General features: G+C 37.6%; 1 protein-coding gene across 1 annotated transcript; it reads left to right on the top strand.

Annotated features, from left to right (window-relative positions):
• The first annotated feature begins 19,728 nt into the window (after positions 1 to 19,728).
• LOC128866701 (uncharacterized) lies at positions 19,729 to 21,372 on the top strand. Its single transcript, XM_054107609.1, has 2 exons — positions 19,729 to 20,928; positions 21,024 to 21,372. Exon 1 carries the CDS (start codon positions 19,921 to 19,923, stop codon positions 20,605 to 20,607), a length of 687 nt encoding a protein of 228 aa, XP_053963584.1. The 5' UTR covers positions 19,729 to 19,920; the 3' UTR covers positions 20,608 to 20,928; positions 21,024 to 21,372.
• The last annotated feature ends 4,047 nt before the right edge of the window (positions 21,373 to 25,419 follow it).

Genomic DNA, 25,419 nt, shown 5'->3' with positions numbered 1-25,419 from the left:
ACTTGGACCCACTACCAACAGCAGGTGGACTAGGGGGAAATGACACACTTGTTATTATTTAATCAAAGGTTAAAGGAAATCTGACACTCGCCTTGTTCAAAGAAATCACCTCGACAGTGTGCTGCCCAGTTGGTTCATTAGCCTTGCAAGCCACTGCAAAATCGCCGTGAACTGCTGCTCACATCAGTTTGATAAGGCAGAAGTGCAGCGAGCAGTGATCACGAATTTTGTTCAGAAATTGATGAGGTAACGCTTTTTCAAATGCGGTAACTGCGAACTGAGATCAAGCGTGCATGCATGCTGAGTGTTTTTTGATATGAATTTTAATTTAAAAATTTAATTAAATGAACAAAAAATTCAACCAACGACCTTGATGTAAAGATTTCTTAGATTGCATTTTATTACCGTAATATTTTGTGTGTGAAACTAATTTCCTGCAACTATTTGCTTTGACCTTTTTGCTCAAAATTTGAATAGAGAACTTAAAAAATCAGCTAACTACTTTTTGGGGCATTTCATAAAATATGCAATTCGTATGAAAGGTTGCTTGAGAAACTAGCATCAATTAATTTTGTTTACAATTCACAAAATGTAATAATATTTATTGTTTCATGGAAATTGAACAAAAAGGCTCGGTAAATTCATTGTCATGACGAAGCATTTTAACTATTCATAGTCAAATATTTGACGTAGATTTCAAACAGTGATAAACGGTATTAATGAAACGCTATGTTAAGCGATTTTTGGCGAAGCCATTAATACCAGTAAAAAAAATTAAAAAAAACAGTTAAAAATTAAGCAAAAGCTACAAATATATGAAAAAACGAAAAAATCCAGAAACTGAAATCAAAAGTGTGAAAAGGTGCAAGTAAACATTTTACAAGCGAATCAACAAACATCCACATAAAGTCAGTCCAGCAGGTAGTAGATAAAGTGAGGCGAAAAAGTAAATAACAAAATGAGCAACAGGTAATGCCTCGAAAAAATTAGTAGCCATCGCAAAAGCACAGCCAAATTCAAGGAAACAATAAAAATGTAAACAAAAGACTTTTGTAAAACAACAAACTTGGACAACTGGCCGGATAGCCAGCTGACAGCGTGAACCACACCGGCCAACTGATGGCCAATAAAGTTTTTATAAAGCACTTGTTTTATTTTGTACGACGCCAGAGAAGATGTGAAAAACAATTCGCTTAAAAATATGCAGCGCTGAAAATGTTAAATGAAACACCTACAAAAAGTGCCAGCGTCAGCGAAATTAATTGCAATTTATGAGTCCCCACACACACACCCAAACGCAAGCGAATAAAAGGCAGATAGGCAATGAAACGAAAACAAAAAAAAACACAAAAATAACGCCAACGAAAAATTCCCTACAAAAATAAGCCACAACAACAACAACAAAAAATTGGACGAAAACGTGCCGACGCTAATTAAGTTGTAAAAAATCGCTGCAGCACCGCAGCAAAGTCTTACAAAATCAGTCGATGACGAGCTGTCGATACACGGCAGCAGCAAAAATGTACGCTGATATGCAATGCATACACCGCCGGCTATTTGTTGTTGCTCTTAGTCTGCTTAAAGCTTTTATAGCCTTCGAGGAAATCACCGATTTTGTCGTCGACTAGCAACTACAACTAAAATGCAACGTATGCCGCCAATCCTTATGGGGAAGTTCAAGAGCAAAGCTTTTCGTTGCTCATCGTCCCCTCTCTTTTTTGTTATGTCATTGCAATAAACTAATTTGTTAATTGACACTGCCCACTGCGTAAACGTTGACAATGTAGCTGCTGCGTGGCAATAAAATGAATTAACTTTGTGATGACTCTTTTAGGTAAATGCGCGAATGAGTAGAGCGTGAGAAGGTAGCGTTAAGCGGCTGGCATCGACAATTGTGTGGCCAAAAGTTGTAGGTGCAAAAATGTCATGAGCTGCAGCTCGTAAAAACAAATTTCGAACGGGAAACGAACAACGGAGTGCGGGTATTTGTAATTTCTTTTTTTTTTTTGTTTTTTTTTTTTTGAACGTAAGAAAACAGCAAATTCTTAGGATGAATCAGAGATTCATGAAATTGTCTCAAAGCCTGACATATGGCGAATTCTTAAAATGGTTATTTGTTTTCTCGTTTCTTGCCACAAAATGATCGAAGCACGCTTTAATATGGTTCTACATCTCCAGGGTATAGGTTTTAGCGGCCGCCGTAGCCAAATGGGCTGATGCGTGACTACCGTCAGGAAGTGCGTGAATTCTAAATGAAAAAATTATAGAAAATATTTTTTTCTTATAGCGGTCGCCCCCGGCAGGCAACGGCAAACCTCCGATTGTATTTCTACCATGAAAATGACCCTAAAAAAATCATGTGCTTGGACCCTCCTTCTTTCACACCATAAATAGGAGGAGGAGCTTGGCCAACCAACCACCAAAGGATGGAACGTCTTCTCAAATGAGAATAACTTCCATTCCTTATCTCTTTCCTTTTTACCTTTCTGATGTGTCCTCATGTAGAATGATGGTAGCTGCTGATGATTCCATTGAGTTATTTAGGTGCTGTGCGAATGGGCTCAGGCAAATCCCACCAAGACTGGTATTGTCCTCTTCAGCAGAAGGAGGAAGCTTGATGGACTCGTTACTCCGAAGCTAAAAGGAGTCACAATCCAGCTATCCCAGGAAACTAAATATCTTGGAGTAATCGTCGATGGTAAGCTCCTTTGGAAATCACACGTTGAAACAAAGACATTCAAAGCACTGACAGCTTTCTGGCAGTGCAAGGGTGTTTTTGGGAAAACGTGGGGTCTTTTTCCTAGCAAGGTCCTATGGATCTACACGGCTCTGATAAGACCTATTATCACCTATGCATCAGTGGTCTGGATGAGTAGACTCTCTCTCGTGGAAGTCAGGAGGACCTTCTCGACCTTACAATGCACTGTGGCCATCTGTTGCCACTTGATGCTTTCATCCAAGGAGAGGCCTTGAAGGCCATCTGCAGGCTGAAACACAATGGTACGGCCCCTGTCCGCCATTGGAAAAAAAGAGAAGGTATGGACGTCGATCCAACGATTCTCTCCATACCCTTTGACTCCTTGCCATCAAGAGTCGTACTTGAAAAGAGATACAGTGTAGTGCTGCCAGAGGCTCAGTTGGGGTCAAACTCAGAAAATGAGTTCGGCAAACACTGTTTTCGCATTTTTACGGATGGCTCCAGGACCGAGCATGGCTCCGGCTCTGGGGTCTATGTGGAATACAGCGGGACAAAACTGCACTTTGCTCTAGGAATGCATGCATCTGTGTTTCAAGCGGAGGTGTATGCAATTGAAGAATCGATGAACTTTGTTGTGGAAAACCGATGGAGAGGCAGATCTATACGTGTCTGCAGCGACAGCCAAGCTGCGCTTATGACCTTAGACAGCCCCCAACTGCATCAGGGGTAGTCGAGTCCTGTAAATCGAGGCTAAACTATGTCGGTAGACATGATAGCCTGATGCTAGCATGGGTCCCGGGACACGTGGGTATCGCGGGTAACGAGACCTCTGACTCCTTAGCTAAGATGAGTTCTGAGGCCAACTTCTTTGGCCCAGAGCACGTTTTGCCACTCTCTTCTGCGACCATCAAAGCCACGGTTAGCAAATGGGTAACTACCATCCACAAGCGAACTTGGCAGGCTAAGAGAGGATGCAGATGGACAAAACTGATGTTACCTGTCATGTCCGATCGACTGTCGCAAACCCTTCTGTCATTAGGCAGAGGGGAGTGTAGACGGCTGGTTGGACTGATGACGGGCCACTTTCGGTGGGCGAAGTACATGGAAAGGTTGGGCATCTCAGACAGTGTACTCTGCCCAGCTTGTGAAGAGGAGGATGAGACGGCGGGCCACTTCCTGTGCGTCTGCCCCGCCTTCAGGTGAATCAGGTTTGAGGTCTTTGGCACTGACGCGTTAAGGAGCGACCACCTTGGCTCTTTGGCACCACAAGATCTACTCAGATTTCTTCGGAGATCGGGTAGATTTAAAGAAAATTAAAAGGGAATCCAAGTGCAGTACAATGGACTTAATTAATGTCTAAGTGCTGCACTTGCTAGTTGTACCGACAAAAAAAAAAAAGAAAGAAAAAAGTTATTTTGGTATACCATAGTGCAGTGCTTTGATTGATAAGGAAATTTTAGTCCAAAACTCTTTTATTTAATTATTTATTTATTAAACCAATGTTGGAGAAGTTGGTATAAACGGTGTCAACCTGGTACCTTGGTCGAAAAGCACCGATACAATCATTCGAAAAGAGAAAAGAAGCCATACTGCTCTGGATTAAGTCAAGGGTAATCCTCTTCTGACAAGAAAAGGAAAGGAAAGGAAGTATAAAATAGTTAATAATATGTTGAGAAAAAGTTAACGTGTTATGGGAGGGTAGCCCGCAAAAGATTATAAACATTTTAAAAATTCTTAAGGCGTGTATTGAGATGCGTTGAAAAGAGTGTCCGCTTATGGGAGGTATCCGGTAGGAGAAAGCACACTGCATTGACTGCTTAGTGGAATTTTAACAAATTTTAATACTTCAGAGACCAAAAATAGTAAATATCTAGTAACAAATTAATCAGCTGCTCTACTGCTACTATTTGTTCAATGTGCCCTGGATAGTTTACAGGGCTCAAGAAAAAAACAAAAATTTGTCTGCTATCTTGTTTAAGTCATTAAAGAAATAAATGCACGCTCTACTATTTGGATAAAAAGATTTTAAGGGGTACGATATAGTGGAAGGTTTTTCTTGCCTGTTTTCTTCAGAGGTGAAGACTAAGCTTATAGCGATAAAAAAATATCAGGTCACTCCATAAGTTCGTGCGTTTTTTAAAGCTGGTTTTAAAATCATTAAAAAAGATGTTTAAAGTATTTATTAATCAATAATATATTTTCCTTCATTACTTATTATGTCTTCCCAACGTTTAGGCAAACAATTTTTTGTCCTTGGAACCAAAATACGCTACGATATCCCTTTTTATAGCTTCTTTTGGGGAGTGTTCTGGTTACTCATATGGGATTGGAAACCACGGAAAAGGTGATAATCGCAAGGTGCAATATCCGGAGAGCATGGGGGATGCGGCATTAGCTCCCATCCGAGCTCGTTCAGCTTGCCTAATGTTTGCCTTGCGGTATGAGGTCTTGCGTTGCCGTGGTGAAACAACACTTTGCGTCTATTCACTAAACACGGTCGATTTTTGTTAAGTGCCTCATTCAGGTTTGATAACTGATGGAAATATTAATCAGCAGTTATCGTCTGGTTTGGGTTCAGAAGTTCATAATAAACAATACCGGTCATATCCCACCAAATAGACAGGATAATATTCTTGAGGTGAAGGCCATCTTTAGGGGTCGGTTCTGGTGTGTCATCGTTATCTAACCATTGGCGTTTGCGAACAGGATTACTGTAAAGGACCCACTTTTCGTCACCAGTAACGATACGGTTCAAAAAACTTTAATTTTCAAGTCGTTGCAGCAGCTGAGAACACACATGCACTCTCTGCTGAAGGTTGGCGACGGAAAGTCTATGCGGAACCCATTCTCCCAGATTTGAAACCTTTCCCAACTGAACCAGGTGCCTGTGAACTGTTCCATGCGATGAATTTAACCTCTGAGCTATCCTATCGACCAGCACGCGGGGCATCCTCCACGTCGCTGTTACCACTTCGGAATTTTGAAAACCACTTTTGCGAAGTCCATACACTCACGGTATTCTCTCCGTGGACAGTGTTTATTTCTACAGCAACAGTTGTTGCATTTTTACCACTTAAAAACAAAATACAAAATATGTCTCTTATACGCGTTCGAAGATTCCATTTTATTTTTTAACAACATGTGCTTTTATCCGCGATTAAAAGCACTTGTTGAATGCGTAATATATCAAAGAAAATATAAATAGTTTCGTTATATTCCGCGCATAATTTTTTGTATGCAAAAATCGTACAAAAGTGCTCGAACTTATGGACTGACCTGATATTTGCTGAAAATGGTGAAACTTCTTTTACTATAATTTTTTCTTTTATCTTAGCTCAACCTGACGTGTAAATATTGTATTGAATTGTGTTAGGTCGTATAAGCATCATATCGAGCTTGTACTGGGCAACGTCGAGTCGAAAGCTCACCCAGCAAATTGAACTCAGTTCCAACCATTTCTGTCAACAGATTCCTAGTTGAACAAATTTCATTAATCACTAGAAAATTTAAAATAAATTGCTCTCTTCCTCATTTCTGTTGAAGTTACTCCATTTGGGTGCAGGTGTCAAACCATTCAAGCAACAACAGCAAAGCGATTCACTTCTCACGCTAGAAACTAAATAAAAACTTAAATGCAATGCATGAGATACTGGAGCTAAATCCTTTGAAGCGGCACCGATTTCAATGAAAGGCGCTAATAGCAGACATTAAAATACCACCAGAGCCCATTAAATTTGATTAAAAATGCTGACACCCAGCACCACCAAAAACAAAAACAAAAAAAAACCATCGTAAACGACAGTGTAATTAAATTAAAAGTGATAGGATAGAATGCATTTCAAAAGCAAATACTTGTAGTTACAGCACAAAAGCAGACCACAAAAGGAAAAAATATCAAATAAATAGAAGTAAAAAACAAATATTTGAGATAATCCAGCGTAGAAGTCAAAGATTTGGCTCAGTTATTTGAAAGGCATCGTAACTTAAAGGAAATAAAAAAAAACGAATTATTGTCAAACAACCAAAATGAGGAAGCCAACTAAAAAAGAACTCTTAACACTGAAAATACATACAAATGTGCATACAAACATGCTCACACTAAAAACAGGGCAGTATTTGACAAGTCACAGTAGTAGAAAGCTGCTTGTTGGAGAGATAAGAAGATGCTGGGCATCGCACAGAAAAAAATCATCAAAGAAACAGCAATAAGAAAAACTCGTACTGATAAGCAAAGAATAAAACCATGTGACAATTTTCAAAAAAACAACAATAATACAAAAAACAATAAAAAAAATCAAATGAAATTAGAACAGGATGCGCGTAAATTTATTGCATCAAAGAAGAGGTAAATCAAAATGGGAACGGGGTAATAGGTGTAATGCAGCGAATGGTCAAAGGTCTCATATGAAGAACTATCAGGAGAAAAAACCCCTAATGTGTATAAAAAAAGAATAATAGTGAATATGTACATATAAATATATGGCAGATGTATAGTAGAAGGCAGTCAAGTTAAGAACATCAACAAAATGTATCAAAGCACCAGTAGTTAGTTGCTGCTATAAAATATACAAAAAAGCAGGCTAAGAGCAATTTTCTCACCTTACCGATAGGGTAGCTTTACTTACCGCTACGATGAGTTGTTTCTCACTTTGAAACGGCCTTTGCGCATTCGTTGTATGAAGGAAATGTATAAGAAGCCTAAAAAAACATTTTTTTTTAATATCAAGAAATCAACGCGATTTGTGAACCCCTTCACACTTTCGCTTTATTATACTAAGATACAATACGACAGTTTGCAATTTTGATGAAATTTTTTTTATTTTTTTTTTAATTTGCATAAAATTTGAAACCTGGATTTATTTGGTTTTTGTAACATAATCAACTTATATTTTTTATTAATAAAATATTAAAATTAAATAATAAATAAAAAACGGCAGCCATTTTCTTTCATATAAAATAATTTTCAAGCGTTCTTTGTGTGGAAGAAAATGCGCGACACCGTCAGCAAAAAAAAAAATTCTCAAAAATCAACGATATTTTGTAGCAACTTATATTTTATTCATTCGACTTTAGTCCAATAAATTGGAATTGAAAAAGCTCCTCATAAAAATGTCTGCCGTTCGGAGTTGGCTTAAAACTATAGGTTCCTCCATTTGTGGAACAACATCAAGACGCACACCACAAATAGGAGGAGGAACTCGGCCAAACACGCAAAAGGGTGTACGCGCCAATTATATATGTATGTATATATACTTTCCATAAAGCCCTTGAAACAATAATTTACTGCGCCGTTGATGAGCAGTTTATCTCTCGTCTCGGACCAGTAGATTGGCCACCAAGCTTTGGAGTTTTATTTGTGGTAGCATGTAAAGTCTAAATGCTCTGTGAAGAAACCTGCTTGGATTGAGGCATCACTAAGCTTTACTAAAGTTTTTCACGAGATACCGGTCGAAGCCCCCCGCGAGTCATTCAAAATTGGGGGTTATGGATGGCCGAATTACGGCGCAGTTGCAGCCAACTTTTGAATGAGATAATCTCTAATTTTTGTATTTTATTTGAATTTAAAATCCTATACCTCTAAATTGATCACGTTTTCCTTTTTTTAATCGCCAATTCTGATCACTGCTGGCCAATTGCCTGTTTTAACCTAGTGAGTTGATGACAGTCTTCTCGGCGCTTAAGTTAAACTAGGCGATTAATCGGTCCGTAATTTGACTAAGATCTTTTGCTGCTATTCTTCTCATATGTTAAACACTTTCAAACGCCAGTTACCAAGTAACTCACAAATGAGTCGATTTCGTTACGTTACAGCTAAGAATCATAGTTTCCAATTTGGTCCAGAATTTTCTTTTGCGTCAATTCGTGCGGCATCCATAAATCGCGCTGCCTCTTGCGACAAACCTTAGGCAAATGGTTCCAAATGGTTTTCTGGCTAATCTTCAGTACTTGGTTATTGGAGTAAAAGCCCACCTGCTGGTAAGATTCCGCGATTTTCATGTTTTTATCGGAATTTTCGTTGAGTGGCCTTATTGCGAACGATCATATTCCCAAAATAAAAGGTTTGAACTAAAAATATGATGATATTGCCTTCTGAACTGCATTTTGTACAAAAATAACACACCTTTTTTGGCAGCCTGCTATAACTTTTCATCTTGGTCATAGAGATACTGAAGATTATATCGAATTTTGCCATTTCTTAGCTAAATTTTTGAGCGCTGTTATACGGAAGTGGCTTCATTGTATCCCAAACTAGCCAAGACCTGTTTTGGAGGCATAATATCACCTATAAAACTTATTATAATATAGGTACGCTCAATGGAATGTGTACACCAAGAGATATGGTTCACTAAAGGCAACTAGCGAGTAATGGCCAGAACTTTTTACTTTGCCTATTTACTTCACTCAACATGGCAACAGAAGAGGAACACACGGATATATTACATTTTAAGAATATATTTTAAAATCATGAAATGTTTCTTTGCTTTTTAGGTTTCTTAAGTAAATAAACGAACTATAAATGAATAACATAAATATATCCTTTTATCCCTACTTTAGTAGACTTCGTACTTCATTTCTTTTCCTCTACATTTTCAGCTATTTTGTGTGTCTGTCCCAGCTGACTACCAATACAAATTTTCTAGCCATTCAGTAGCTAACGGCTAGCAAAGTACTTACATTAAAGGACGGCCAGGCTCCTAATGATTGGTAAGGCGCAGGAAAATTGAAGCACGACGCTGCGCTTTCATGCACCGTCAAGCGGAAAGTGGTAGACCAAAACGGCAGCCACAAAGATAATAAAAAGGACATTTGCTACCACAAAAAGAATGATAGCGGCATTAAAGGATACACTGAAATTGCAGGTTGCAGAGTGATTATATATTTTTTTCTTTTTTCACGTATACTCCGCTCAAAAACCATGAATGAAAAGGCGGCGGACACAAAAACTTTATCCATATAACAAAAACCTTGATAAGCAAGCGAAAAAAAGTGGAGTGAAATACATATTTATGTATGCATGTAGCCATAAAAAGGCTAAATTTGGAGCAGCATTAGATTACTTGGAAAAGGTGTTGCTGTATAGGTGCGTGCATAGTTTGCATTTGTGGTAATAGACAATTTTTCTACTGTCCGAAAATACCATAAAACGGACATTGCGTGGCGGCCGCTGTGCTATTGTCGCTCTCGACGCGATTAGATAACTCTTGTGAATGTGTGGCAAACGCTGCATGCTGCAGCAACCTTTTTGGATTATTTGGTGGCTGGTGGTAGTGCTTGAAGTGCACTACTTGAAAAGCAGGACCTAAACTAGCCGGTTTTCGAAAGGGTGCTAGTGATATCTTAATTTCAGTTTATATTTTCCTTTGCTTGAGATATCGACAGCATCCACTTTTAGCTATGGGTCAGCATTAGCTGTAGAAAAAAATGTTTTTATTTCCTTTTTTATTGTTTATGGACGCCTATTTGCCTTTTTCGTATTACTTCTCGGCTGCTTAAGCGTCTGAGTGGCGGGCAGCTGCACTTGTTTGGCGGCGGCGTTGCCGTTTTTCCAAATGTCGTTCGGCTGCAGTTGGTGGCATATCCGGGTAGACTAAAGTGCATGTACATAAAATTGCTATATACAGTGCGTTAAAAAACTAGAGACACACTGTTAAATTCAAGTTTTTATATCAGAAGCTCGAGAAACATGGAGTACATCCATAAGTTAAATTGTAGTGGACCCTGCATTGCTATACAGGTGGCTCGAGGGCACCAGAAGACATTGGCGCTGGAATAGATGGCTCCAGAACCAAGCGTTCTGTGACGATGGATAGTTTTCCAAGCAGCTTCCAAGCGAAGATATACGAGTATGCCATTTGGCTATGTGCAGATATAAACTTAGACAAAAATTTCCGGAATGAGCGAAACGCCATTCTGGCTGACAGTGAGGTGGCACTCAAGGCTTTGCCATCTTGTGGGATTAAGTCCTTACTGGTTTTTAAGTGCATTGAGAAACTGAATCTACTAGCAACATTCAATCGCACCGTGCTAATTTGGGTACCAGAACACAGAAGTATAACTTGGAACGAAGTAGCGAACGCAATAGCGAGAGAGGCGGCGATCTCACCATTAATATGACCGAAGCCCTGCCTTGCTTAGGGACAAAACACCATCAAGGAGAGGCCTAGGAGTGAAGAGCTAAGACTAAGGGAGGTTAGCTGGTACCAAACGTAGTCATCGGCACATGCTCGAGATGTGGTCTTCTGATACTTCTCATTTTTGTGAGCGACTCCTAGATACTTCAATGCACTTTCTTCTTGAATGCAGGCTTATAGCGCGGAGAAGGTTGATATATCTCGGCTAACTGCGGCCAGTAGAGGGGCACATATACTCAATGAAACCCAGCTCTATCTTGAGTTTAATAAGGGAACTATGTGTGGATGAGGTACTGTAATGAGTAAGGGGCACAAAAGACCATGAGGTCTTATTTAATAAGTTATAAGCTTAAGGACGATCTGGTGAGCTCCATGGGTAAAACGATCAGAGACTCAATAGAATGAAGCCGCAACTAGCCTGAAGAAAAAATGCCTCTTGCAGTCGCTCGCTCCAAGACAGATACTGCCCACTTCGGGCGGCCCTCAAATTGTATGTGTCAAGGCAGCCCAGGAAATGATGATGATGATATGGTTTTGTAGAAGAACGAACGATATTTTCATAAAAAAAGAATAAGAAAAATATAAATTGTCAAAACTCGTCAATAAGCCCTGGTGCTCTAGTTATTTGACTCACTGTATGTGCATGTGTATGTGTTATACATTCACTTATATGCATATATTTGTTTCCATTTACTCACTCACTTTACAACAGCAAACATTTACTTAATAGCTACGCCTAGTTTGCAGCAAATTTCACATATTAAGCAAATATCCTGTTGAAATGTATGTAGTTATCCTGCCGCCAGCAGACTGGACTCTTCTTGCTTAGCTTCAAATACGAAATAGTATAAATATGTATGTATAAAAATACCAACATCATCGCTGCACTTGAGATTTTCCGGCACGCTCAGGTTGCAGGTTCCTTAAACACACAAACATCTGCACATCTGCGAGACTGTTTGTTTGTATATTTTTTTTTTTTTTTGACAACCTTAATACAGCGACTGACTGCCTTTTAATGATGCAGAAAATCGCTATATTTGCTTTGGCTGCCGACAGCGTCTAGCAAGATCAAAGATATTTAAATTTGTGCGCGCACACATACATACATACACATGCAAGAGTATATAGATGTGTGCTCGAGTGTCAATTGCTCTAAATAAAGCAATTCAAGCTGTCATACATTTTCATTTTAATCGTTGTTGTTGTTTATATGTATGTACATATGTACAAGGGCAGTTATGGGCAATGAAGCGTTACAGCTGTTTGTTGTTGTTTGCATTGTGCTGCATACTTATATGTATGTTTTCCTTTCCGCCCGCTTTGTTGTTGGTTGCTGTTAGTTTAGTCAGCTACGCGTGTAATTTGTGTGTATGTATGTGCGCTTGTATGCATGTATGCATCTCAGATTGCGCGCTCGCTTCTTTAGTTCTCGTTGTATCTACGCTCATTCCTCTTCTCGGTAATTTGATATGAATTTTCCTTTTTTTCGCCACATTGACTTTTTCTGCAAGATGGAGCCCGATCAATTGATGCAGGCAATTGAGCAGATGTAATGAGCCTTGCACCAGGTAAATGCATACATATGAGTGAGTGTGTGTATGTTTATGCAGTGCATTACTTGATATGCAGCCGACTTCCAAATAAGCTGTATCCGCATTTGGTAATATAGATTTTATCCTCGAGTCCTGGTCGTGAAATTCTATACCGGCCACTTTAGATCCCCAAACGATAAGCGTCTGCTCTAAACGACTGCCAATCATTAAACTACGTCCTTCCTTTTTGTTTGACATTTCTTGTGACATTATTTTTCAAAAGGAAATTTACTGGAGCATTATTAAAAGTTGAAAGTTGCCGGCAAGGATCTTTATGTGCTTGAAATAGAAACGAAATGTAAGAGAATCGCGTAGATGTCAGATCACTTTCCTTTGTAATAGGAAATTGCAGGATTGCGTACAATAGTTAATTCTGCCTAAATGAAATATTTCAACAAACAGAATTACATAAATAAGTTAGTTGATCTTCAAATAAAAATGGCGGACGAATGCTGAATGAAGCAGAAAAATTATGGCACTATTTTCTTCTAAAAGTGATAATCTTTCAATAGGCAAACTGCGAGTGTAATTCTGCCTTGAAAAAAAGCGACTTAAAAAAATTTTGAACATTCTTATTCTTCCCCCATAAATATAGGGCAACTGGAAAGGATATCTCGAGGTAGCCCCACACAAACAATGCATAAGAAATGTTGAGGTTTGAGAGAAGTGAGTCGATTATCCCGGTACGCGCACTCCAACATAGAGTTTACTGTCAGTCCAGGATCAAATATGCATGATTGTAATCGATGCTGGGAGTAACTTGAATCTGCTGGTGTAAGTTTAGCAGCTTACTATCGAAAAGTCAAATAAAGGGACTTTCAAAATACGCGCTTAGATGCTGTTTTAGAATAAAACATGTAAAAATTTAGATTCTTTCAAGATTCACTAAATCTCAAAAATATTCAAAATACGGCTCCTAAAAATTACATATTAAAAATTGCTTCATTTCAATGGCAAATAAGACCACGTCTACAGGGAAAATCCACTCAACAGTTGATTCATGAATTCGTAATCGCTGAGAACTTTGAGATATCGACGTCGAAGGTTGCTCAGCAACACTTTGCGCTGCATCCTTTGATACATCCAATGAGTTTTCGATAACACCAGCTCAGGTTACGTTCATGATAGCTTCTACTATTTGAGCGAAGCACCATTTATAGTAGGAAATACCCTCTGCGAGGTTTGAAACCATGTTTTATGTTTATGTTGGGAGTCCTGTTAGAGTAACGTAGTGGACCATGCCAATTTTACTATCAGAACTATGAGTTGCCATCTCATTTACCCTTTCATTTACTAGGTTCGGGAATCTAGCAGAGTATGGCACTAAAGCAATCCAGTGATATAAAAAAAGTGGCATCCATCGTTTCGTCCTGAGTTCATTACATTAACTCTTATTGCTCTGTGTACAGTTTAGCTTTCATCTTGATTTACATTTTAAACCCACAACCATATGACTTGTAAATGGATAGGTGCCTTCTTCATAGCATCAAAGACCCTCATCTGGAAAACACTGCTGCTATCTGGCTGAGCTCGAGTAAGAGCTCGAGTATATACTGGCTCTGTTGTTACTTTCATCAACAAGCTATCCGTGTGTACCTCTTTCTGTTGGCAAACCCGCCTATCGTTCTTTTCTAGTCGGAAACTCAATAGGCATTATAGTCATTTAATCCGCGGTAGCGCCCAAATTAGAGGTATAAGTTACTGTACCTGGAATTATTAAAGCACCATAGTATTTCACCTACAAGGATTCTGATACTATTTATTTCAGCAGAGAAATTCACTTTTAGGAACATTGGGTAAGACGTTATTTGGAAGTTATATTTTGTAAATGATTCTTTAAATCTTTTCGTTTTCTGACTCTCCTGCTAACATGCCGAGTGCTTACCACTCTAGAGTTTTCATCATTTTAACTACATACCAGAATCTCTTCCATCATTTCCGTTTGCTTTATTATAATTACATACCAGGTTATCAGAGCCTCTTGGATGTTCATATTACCAGCTTGGAATATTTGGAGTCACCGCTTTATTTTTTTATTCGATACTGTAATGGGTCAATAAACACTACAAATTTGGCAGGCTGCTTTGACTTTTCCGTGAAGTATGTAGCGGTACTAAAGAACGAGTTGAATGTTTTCTTTTTCCCCTCCATTTCGAAACGTTGTTACGCACAACTGGCTTGGGTAAATATAAAGCCGTAGAACAACTTTCAACGTAATACCACCTCTAAGTCGCCGTATGGGATGCCCCGACACAATTTGTACATCGTCTGATATGCCTCGCTGGAAATATCTTGCGAAAAGCACTCAGTACTCAGTACTCAGCACTTTTTACTTCTCTTAATACTATCCGTCGACTTTCTGGGCTGACTAACTTCTCTTGTGATCTCGTTATGGAATCTTTATAAAACTTAGTATTTAAACCTTAGCGCTAATACTCTTATAAAACTTTCGATGTGCTATTCTACTAAGCTAACAACTGCTATGATGCCGGTTGGCAGTGGCGTTCGTGCTCTTTCAACTCGCCGGCCGTGAAGCGAGGCATTTAGTAACTCTAGTATTCAAGCCTTAATGCAATATACTTAATAATTCATAGCGTTTAAAAGCAGCCGTCAAAAACGCCAAAGTGCGAAACAATTTCTAGCACTCAGCGGCAACTCTGCGCTTCGCTTTTATGAATATTACTCAAAATGAGTTTCTAATGCTTCCCGGACCTGCTCGGACGCTTTTAACTGCATTGCATTCACAATTCACAAAAATAGTAGCAAATGCAAATGCCAGTATACAACCGGGTCGGTTCATGCAACATGCAGCAACTCGCTACTGCTTCGCTCCACTTGCGCATTCATACATACATAGTTAATTGCAGCAACAAAGTCGGCAAATTATGAGCGAATTTTAAAAGCCATACGGCGTGTTGAAGAAGTGAAGTAAGCAATAAGGAAATGATGAGCAGTAAAATTACAAACAAACACACATAGGAAGGAAGTCGAGGCGTGATGGCGTGATGACGCGCGCTACCAGGAGGCCTTTGAGGGCATTAAGGTAGAATGATTCCATACAGTGAATGCCAATCACTGAAAGGCCATTTGCACGCGTGCTGGCAAATAATAGCAAACGGAAAAGAAAAAAAATAAATAAATAAAAAAAAAATAATTGGGTTAACTCGCTAAGTTGCTGAGCTTATCTCGAAGGAAAATTACTTAAAAGCGCTAAAGTGCCTTCTGGTATCGTGGCGTACTTTCAGGAGGATGGATTTTTTTCAATTTTTTTGTTTCAATTTTTTAGTTAGCTTAGTGGCCTAAGTACATTCAAATGCACTTGCGCTGATATTACGCGAACGCATGCAAATTTTGCGCTGTTGTACTTAGTAAAAGCTGCGCGCCTAAAGCAGTTCTCGTGTAGCCTAAGTAGGCGCAAATCGAAAAATTCCGCTTGTTTTGCATATTTTAGCATTTCACCCGCTCTACACTAAAGGCTGGCGCCTAATCACAGTGCGCGTCCATTTTCCTACACATATTTTTCTTGATATTTCCCATTACTAAAGGGACTTGCAAGCGTGTCGCCTAGCTGCCAGTAGGGAATAATTCTTAGACGGAGCCTTTTTTATGCTATCTTTGACATTTCCCCACCAAGCAGATGTAGAATTTGACACAATAGAACAACTTGTTAAAATTATTGAAACTTATTACGAAAATTGTCGACCTTTAATAGCAACATATCGCGAAATTCGTGCCGTTTTGGGTGGAAATAATCGACCGAATGAGCTGACAAAGCAAAGGTTGGTGAAAAAGTTTCAGCAGCTGATTCTGTCGAGTAGAGGAAATGGACTGGCAGACCAATAACGAAATGTGCTGTTGAAAATATTCCTGCTACAGCGCAAAGTGGGGCTGATCAACCTTCATCATTGATATCTCGACGTCCTCAACAATTCATGGCATTCACGAATCGACTGTTTGGCGGAGTTTACCTATAACGGAGTTTCATAGTGGACATTTAAATGATGCCGTTTTTCATAAATAATTGTTAAGAGCCGTATTTTGAATCAAACTTGTGAAACCTTAAAGAATCTAAACTTTTACATTTTTTATTTTAAAACAACATCTAGGCGCGTCCGTTAAAGGACCCTTTATTTACAATATTCATATGTTGTTATATGCATAAATAGTTCCCTGTGGCACGTGGCATAAGGAGAATAGTCACTTGCGTGCCAACGTCATTGCTAGCCGTAGTTAGATTTTTTTTTGCTTTTTTTTGAGTTACTTGGCGTCGCTGTCGTTGCCGGCGTCAGTCGTTGAAATTAGCATTTCAGTTAGCAAGCTGCTAAAAGGCGTCCATTATTCGTGCCACTTTTTAACGCTCGCATAAACAAATAATATACAGGCTAACTGTTCACAACTACATAGTCGTCCTAGCAAAGTTATTCATACTTTTTGTTTTCGCATGACTAAGCTGTGTGCGCATGCATGTGTGTGAGTGACAGATGTTGTTGCGCTTTTCCACAGTCGTCAACACATATCCTTTATAATTTATGAGCCATTTGTGTCGCCATATTTCATACATTAACCAAATGACCAAATAACTGCATGTAATTAAAAGGAAACTATGCGGCAAATATCTTTTGCAAATCTGTTGATGAAGGACCCCATATACTTTGGCTTGTGGGCATAGTTACAAATCTAATATAATTAAAACAAAGGTTAACAGTTTTTGTTGTCAAATAGCTTGAAAGAGATTTTTGCATTTATAGTCCTCTGCGGAAACGGAAATCTACTAAATCTACGAAATTATTAGCAGTCCTTACCGCATGCCCTTTAGACTTGCCCTAACCACTGCTAGTTCGTGCCCCTATAATTGGAACTCATATACACAGCGTTGCAAAATTGTAAGCACAGTTTTTTTTTGCTTTTATAAAAATAAAGCTCATACTACAACAAAAACATATACCTCCTTTAGTTACTGTCATTCGATTAAACTCTGTAACTTTCTTGTACTTCTCGTCTCAGTACACCAGGCCGTTTCAAACTTCACTTCAAATATTTTATTATTAGAAAATTAATGAAAATAAAATTATTGTTAGCCAAATTGTAAAAGTAAAAAAAAAAATATTGACTTGGGCAGATAAACACATGTGAAATCCGAGTTAACCCCAGAACCAAGTTGCGATAGTAAATTGAAATCTTTAAACGCTAACTTGCACGATGTCTCATTTGAATATCATTAATCGGGCGGTATGCAACAATCAATCGATGTTGAGGCTTTTGGGTTCATGCCGCATGGTGCACTACGGAACAAATTCAGGCAAGAAATCAAGTTTAAGCGAATTTGACGACGGTTACTATTACCGCAATGGCGAGGAGCGCTACGCGCAAACGTTGCGCAATCGACAGGCTGCAGTATTGCGCTTCGACGATCTCTATTACAAAATGACCCGTAACAAACGTGTCTTCAACAAAACCCACATAGACTTTCCGAATTGCACCTGTGCGGAAGATTTGGAAGTGTACGAAAAATCACAAGCAAAGTTGCCACGATCGGAAACTGCTGCTCCAATGAAGGACCACACTCGCCTGCATCATCTCTAAGCAGAAATCGTTTAAATGCTGTGGTAGAGTGGAGAAGATTTGAAAGAAAGACCAGAGCTCTGAAGACGCTCGAGCACTGGTATGATGTTTAAAGGAAATAATCGTCTAAGAAGGCATAAAAACAGCAAAAGTTTATAGGCGAAAAAAAATTTTGTTTTTTGAAAAGTATTCAAATTTACTGTTTATGTCAATAAGTCAAAATCTGTTATAAGCAAAGTGAAAAATGTATGGACAGATAATGAGAAAAAACAATGAATGAAAAAGACGACTTTTTTTTTGTTGAACGGGGTAGACTTCTATTTGCGCCGAGCTTTAAAATGATTTGCGGACAGTCCATATGGAGTGTCGCATGATTATTTAAAAGTATTCATACACAAGTCGCTATAGAAAATCGTATTCCTTCTTTATCAAATTGATAATGGAGGGACCTACAGTTTCAAGCCGACTACGAATGGCAGAGATTTTTGTGAGGAGCTTTTTCATGTCATTGTCTGCCGAGGGGCGGCCGTTAGAAAAATGCGTTTTCTTAATTTTGGTGTTTCGCCGAGATTCCAACCTATGTTCACTCTGTGAATTTCGAATGGTAGTCACGCACCAACCTATTTGGATACGGCAGTCGCCAGATAGTCTCAGATAGAGAAGTTATAAAAATGATCTGGCTTGTTTAAACTGTGCTTGGAATTATTGGAGTTCCTGGTAAGTAATCAGCTGATTTTGACATTCAAAACGCCAATTCGCTAAAAAAAAAAATACACACATTTCGTGACTTTTTTCAATTTTCATGCAACAAGTTACACCACAACTTAACTTCACGCGCCGCAATCTACTCAAATTGCCCAACTAATCGTAACGTCTGAGAACCACTTCATATGTCGTCCATGTTGTCTAAGAAAATACAGCCAAATATTTTTTTTGTAGAAAAAAGCGAAGCTTTTCAATTTATTGGCTAACTTTGTGGACCTATAAAAATAGTTACAATAAAATTAATATACTTCTTTTATATGTAGATATTTTTCATTACCCAATAATAAGAGGTTTGCTGAGTAAGAAACTTTCACGTTCCCTGTTGACAAATTGGCTCGCTTAGCAAGACACTGTGTTCTAGAAATGTTGAGTAAAAGTGGAGGAAAAGTAAAATTTGTAAAAAGAACATTTCGCTTTCAGCAAGAAAGCTTCGCTTATAAGCAAGAACCTGCTCGGTATTTCCAGGCCCAGCACGGTAAGGAATATACTCTGGCATACATAGCATAACTAATTCTTCCACTTTCTTTATCCTTCTTAAATGCAACCTTTTGTAAGGCGGTACCAAAACTCAAATGCCATAAATGAATAAACTATTACTAATTGGATCAAGGTGAATCTATTAAAGGTGGTATCGGCAGACCAGCTGATTTGTCAGTTTTCTTTCGCCGTGTACTTCCGGATGACAGCATAAAGTGAATTGACGAAAAGCGCTTCCATTCGCACCTTCGTCGTATGCTTCCAGCTCCTCCTTTATGTCGGCTGTGCAACATAGTTCGTCCTTTTCTTTTCTACTTCCTTTTGTCGCGATATTTCTATGTACCAAACCACTTTTAATAAATGCGCCTTGAATTGAATCATGGATGTTCTCGACTTTTACTTCATAACCCCTCAGATCGTACTTGCTCGACGGCTCAAATTATCAAGGAAAATGAAATGCTATCTCAGTAGCTAGTTCAAAAACAAAAAAACTTCAATTTTAAAATCCTAAATTTATTCTAAAATCTAAAGTTTTCTTTCACATTTATAAAAAACAAAAAAAAAACAAAAAACAATATAAAAAAACGAAATTATTGCTTTGAAACCACGAAATTCAAAATTTTAACGCATCTCCAGCTACTGACTAAGTAGCCGGCATTCATATTTGAAATTACTTGAATAAGTATTAAAAATGATGCTCTTCCGCACGATTGGCAATAATCTCTTACAAACCATTAGAACTGCAACAGTTTCAGATTCTCTGACATGTTCTCTGGTACGTTCATTGACCACGAAGTCCCAACATCCGGGATATCGCTCTAAGTGCGCTTCCGACGAGCCCAGGTGTAGCGAAAAGAGTCTTCAAGGAAAGAAGGACAAAGGCGAATGTGAAACGAATAAGCGTCCATCTATGTGGCTAAACCCAGAATGTTGTCTCGATCCCTGTCCTGACATAATGCCGCGTTTCGATGATCTCTACTACAAACCGTCCGATAAAGCAAAGCGTAAGTATACGCAGACCTGGAACGAATGTCCGGATATCAAAATAGCGCCAAAAAAGATTTGTTGTTTTCAAAAAGTTAAATTGCCACCGATGGAGAAACGTAAGAAGCTTGACTGTCCGAAAACAGCCTGTGCACACATAACCAAGGAGGATCCAAGAACCTGTGCAAAAGGGAATAAGCGTTGTATAAAAATTCGTTTGCCTTGCTGTCTACGAGCACGTGACCCACCCAAATGTAGTGTGACTAGATCACCAGCCAACTGCCGCAAGATTTGTACGCCGTACCCATCGTTTTCTGAATGCAAAAAACCCAAGGCGAGACTAATACGTCCGATCGAGTGTACTTGTCTATATGTGGGTCCAATTTGTCCATGAAATTAGCGCAACAATCAAAGATATGAAACATATTTTTGCATGATGAATGCTTGGTGTTTAGCGACTGTTAGGATTGCTAATATTACGTATGTGGGTGTGCACCGAAAGTTCTTATCTGGAGGACTGCCCAACTCCATTGAAAGTTTCATCTTTCAGTTACTTGCTTGAAGCTGATCATGACATTGAAAGCTGAAATTATTCAAGCAGATTATTGAGTTGACGAAAAAGGCAAATGAAAAACTGCATTAAAATTACAAAACAAAAAAACAAGTTCAACCATTCTCTCCGGTTTCTAAATCATTTCCAAACACAAAAAGCTATGTAAATATGTATACGCGAAAGAATGGAAATGCTAAATTACATAGATAATATCAAGAAGCCACAATGAAGTGATGTTTGCCTACTTATCTTCTTAGAGTACAGTAATAGATTTCCAGACATCAGCATGCTCGGGTACCGAAACTCGATACAGGTCTAGCGCTCTAAAATCTACGGGTATACATCTATAAATCAGGTTGCTAAAATTTTCACTACATGAGAGGCTAGCAAGATCAGAGCCTGCATTGTGCTACAAAAATCAACAATCAACTTTTTTTGTTATACAGGAAAAATTTCATAAACACGAGAAACTGTAGAATTTATGTAGTAATATGAAACTCTGTTTTTCATTTTCAAATCAACAAAAACTTTTAAATGGCTTAAAAATTTCAAAAACCAAATCCTTAGATTCCTATGAAACTATGTATGTATTTTTGTTAAAAATTTTTGTGAAAAAAAATTATTTTGGTTACTTTTTAAAATACCAATCATTCAAAAAATATATTTAAAAAAAAAACTATAATATATATACACTTATATACTTTTTAAAACCTTTGGGGGAAATTTTGGGTTTTAATTTTCATTACTTTAAATTTTGAAGGTAAAATATACATTCAGAAAAATAAAATATGTATTCAAAAAAAATATTTTTGAGAAAAAAAGATACATATTCTTGTTAAAAATTTTGTTAAAAAAGTTTTTGTTGCTAATTTAAAAAAAAACACCACATATCTCGAACAATATATTTTTGAGAGGAAAAAATTATATAAATAATGTATTTGTTAAAATTTTTCGGGGAATATTTAAGAATTATTACTTTTTTAATCTATATTTTTGTAAGTTTTTTGGATAAAATATACATTCCAAGCAAGAAAATTATATCAAAAAATAGAAAAACACTATATTTCCTTGTTTAAATTTTTGTAAGAAAAAATTATTTTCGAAAATTTAAAAAAAACATCAAATATCTCGAAAAATATATATTTGAGAAGAAAAATTTATATATTTTTGTTAAACAATTTTTAATTTTATTTAGTAAGTTTTTAAGACGAAATATACATTTAGGGCATGAAATATATATAAAAAAGACTTAGGAAAAACACTACCTATATATTGTTGTTAAAATCTTAGTAAGAAAAAAATTTTTTTGTTACTTTTAGAGAAATACCAAATATGTGAAAATGTATATTTTTGGCGGTAGAAAACAGTTTTTTTTTTAATTTTTGTTTTAAGTTTTTGGGCGAAATGTATATTGAAACAAATAAATATAGTTTCGAGAAAAAACTTAATATTTTCGTTAAAAATTTTTTCTTTGTTTTTTTTTCTTTGGTAGTTTTTGAAAAATAGCAAATAGCTCAAAACATAAAGTCTGAGAAAAAAATTATATTGAATAATTTTGTTCAAAGTTGTGAAAAAAATTGTTGCTCATATTTGAAAAATACGCCCTTTCCGATTTCTTTCTTTCGATTTTTTTTTTATAATTGCTTCTACTTTGCTCAGCGATCCTTGCAAATTTCATTTTCCCATAACTTTTCAAGTTATATATTCAAATACGTACAGCGAATCATTTAAATGTACCTCTTTAGTATCCCAAATGGTATATACTCGTACAGTTGAAAATGTTTGGATGTGGTGGATCATAACAGTGTAATTTACCAAATTTTTTTTCATACAAAGAGGTAGAGATCCAGCCAAAATAGTAAGAAGTTTCCAGCGAGGCTTCGATGGTTCCTCTGAAATCCTTTCTACTATTTCTAGTAAAGAAAGGGCTCCAATGAACATCTTTTGGTACTCAGATACAATGTTAACTTATAACTTTCTTCCAAACTGCACAGTTCGCCAAGCTTCGATCTTTCATACTGATAGCTCAGAGGGTTGCGTTGGTACCTCTTCATATACTTCTGTTTCAGGTTACCAGAACTTCAAAGCTGAAATTTCGGGCGCTATAGCTGCTGTGTGGTAAATTGGAGTCGTGCGATTGAAAGATGTCTCATTTCCCACTAGAGTGATGTAGAGCTTTGAAATTGTCAGAACTTATATCTATTGAAGATGTCTAATATTATATATAAGCTTCCACTGCAGTTGTGCCCATGATCAAAGGGAGAAGCGGGAAACTATAAATCAGATGATTTCATTCATCGACCAAGCAATGCATTTAAAACATATTTTTTTATATGAAAAACCTAAAAGAAACGCTTCCGAATTAAGTTCTTTCTCAAAATTAACACGTGTGTGTTTATATGAGAATAGTCAAAAAAACCTCATGCACTTTCACTACATAATTTCATAAAGCTGTTAAAAAAAGTCAGGCAAGTGTGCCAGGTAAATAAAAAAATAAGCCAATAACGCTGTTGTTGAAGCAGACTTTTACAGTCGAATAAAATTCCCAATTCTCGCCACGTCCTTGCACTTGCATTTCACTGCTATTCCAAGTATTGATTTGTCTCAACTCAAGTCGACTAACGCTGAACTGCACTGCACTGCTATATATTTGTTTTTTGTTTTTACTAACGCCAAGAATGTTATGCTTTGCCTTCGACTGCGCCGTTCTGCAAAGGGTTAATAAAGTCATTATATTTAATTGCAAGAATAATGTCAATTTTTATGGCAAAAGTCGTAGCCCCTTGTCACTTTCGCTTCAGCTTTCTTCACATCAACTACTACATATTTACTCGTACCTCCTGCGGAATGCTATTTTGAAATACTTTGCAGTCATTCAGTGGTCGTAGCCGCCACTTGAGCAGAGTGTAATAAAAGCGATAAAAGAGGCGAACAAATAAAAAAAATGAAAAAAAAGAAATGAACACTAAAGATATTTTCGTACAAATTTTAGTATGCAAAATTATGCATGTGAGCATTTGTTGATACATAAAAATTTACATACGTATGTATGTATGTATGCACCTTGGGTTTGTTTGCTGCTAAAAGAGTGCGTCATTGGCGTGTTTAAAATGCGCCAAGTGTGTCGTTTCCATCGCCGTCGACGTCCCCATCGGTGGCGTTGTTGCTTTTGCAGGCGTTGGTAGTTGTGGCATCACGTCCTTCAACGCAAACATTCGTCGTGTCGTAGCTTTGCATATTTACTGAAATATCATTTTTTTACTGGATTTTATTCCTTTACCTTTGCATTGAAAAGTCAGTTCAATTGTGTTGCCAATTGCTTTTTCATATGAATATTCATCTCTGCATATATTTTCGTTTTTTTTTTTAAAGTTTGCATCCCTTTTTTCGCAATTGTTCCACGTCTGTCTGCCTTGCTTGTTTTTTTCCAGTCTCCTTGAATTTTTGCTTCGTACTTTTTTTGCCATGGCAGTTTTTATTGCACACTTTTGATAGCGGTTCAACGTCCTCGTTATTCGTCCTTTGAATAAAATATGAAAAGCCTAACTTTTACTAATTTTTTACTAAAGTTTCTGTCGCATTTGGCAATCAGGTCCTTTTCGTCCTGAAGATACCATCGTTGCACCAATTACTGTCAGCTGTGCTAAGTTTTTATGTTTGGCTTGACACCGAGCACACTGCTCAATACAGTCCTTGTAAATCACTAATACTCTCTGAATTAGACAAGTCACTGAATGTCTTTTCCGTCCTGCTATGTAGTAAAACCCGCGTTCACCCTAGTTCTACGCTTACTGCCTTTACTACACTTTAAAACTTAGCTGCACTCGCCGGCGCTGGCTCAACTCGAAGTGTTTGAAGTTGCATTAGCAGACTATAACCTTTAGGATAATTTTCTCAACTTTTATTTTTTTATATACATAAACCAGCTGATGGACAGGTACAAATTATTATCGTTGGTGGTCTGTTGTTTTATATAGGTTTATTGTTTATTACAAATAGGTCTGCATATTTGAAGTAACCTCAGATCGGCATATAGCAAAGACTTCTTTTCGGAGTCGAGTAGACTGTTTTGAAGTCTACATATGTACACGAGGCGTTCATTAAGAGATTTTAATTAGTGAAATCCACTTTCTCACATAATCTGAGCAGGAACGAGCGCTGCAACTCAAATCAGTACGAAATGGTAAATTATAAATTTTGAAAAGTAAAATTCCTTAATCTGACTTTTAATTCCCAATCAGTTCTTTGCATTACATCGACAAATTTAACTGACCGTTTTATGATTCTTACATTAACAGGCAGTTGAGAAATTTGCGCTTATTCTATTTTTTATCTATTTTAATGCGCGGTGAATAGAGTTCAGAAAGTGTGGCCAGCATCAGAACGATCAGTGAGTTTAAAGGATACAGCTGATTTCCTGACGAAGCAGGTAATGTGACGACGGTTTGCTTACGACGAAACTGAAATTGTATTGGTAATATTAGAAAAAATCAATGCAGCCATTGGCCATGTTACTGCGTTATCGTCTGGGCAATGACTAAGTGGAAAGCGTAAGTATAGGAAGGCATGTAGTTGAAATCACTCTCACAATTTTGCTTAGGGTGACCAAATCTTATAACCTATCTCCCTGTGTGGAATATGCCATTCTCACGA

Source organism: Anastrepha ludens, chromosome 6 (assembly GCF_028408465.1).
Source record: "Anastrepha ludens isolate Willacy chromosome 6, idAnaLude1.1, whole genome shotgun sequence".
In the NCBI taxonomy this organism is placed as follows: Eukaryota; Metazoa; Arthropoda; class Insecta; order Diptera; family Tephritidae; genus Anastrepha; species Anastrepha ludens.
This window is presented reverse-complemented; position numbering and strand designations above follow the sequence as displayed.

Excerpts from the sequence above, each read along its gene's own strand:
- LOC128866701 (XM_054107609.1), top strand. The coding sequence starts at position 19,921 with ATGATGCTCTTCCGCACGATTGGCAATAATCTCTTACAAACCATTAGA.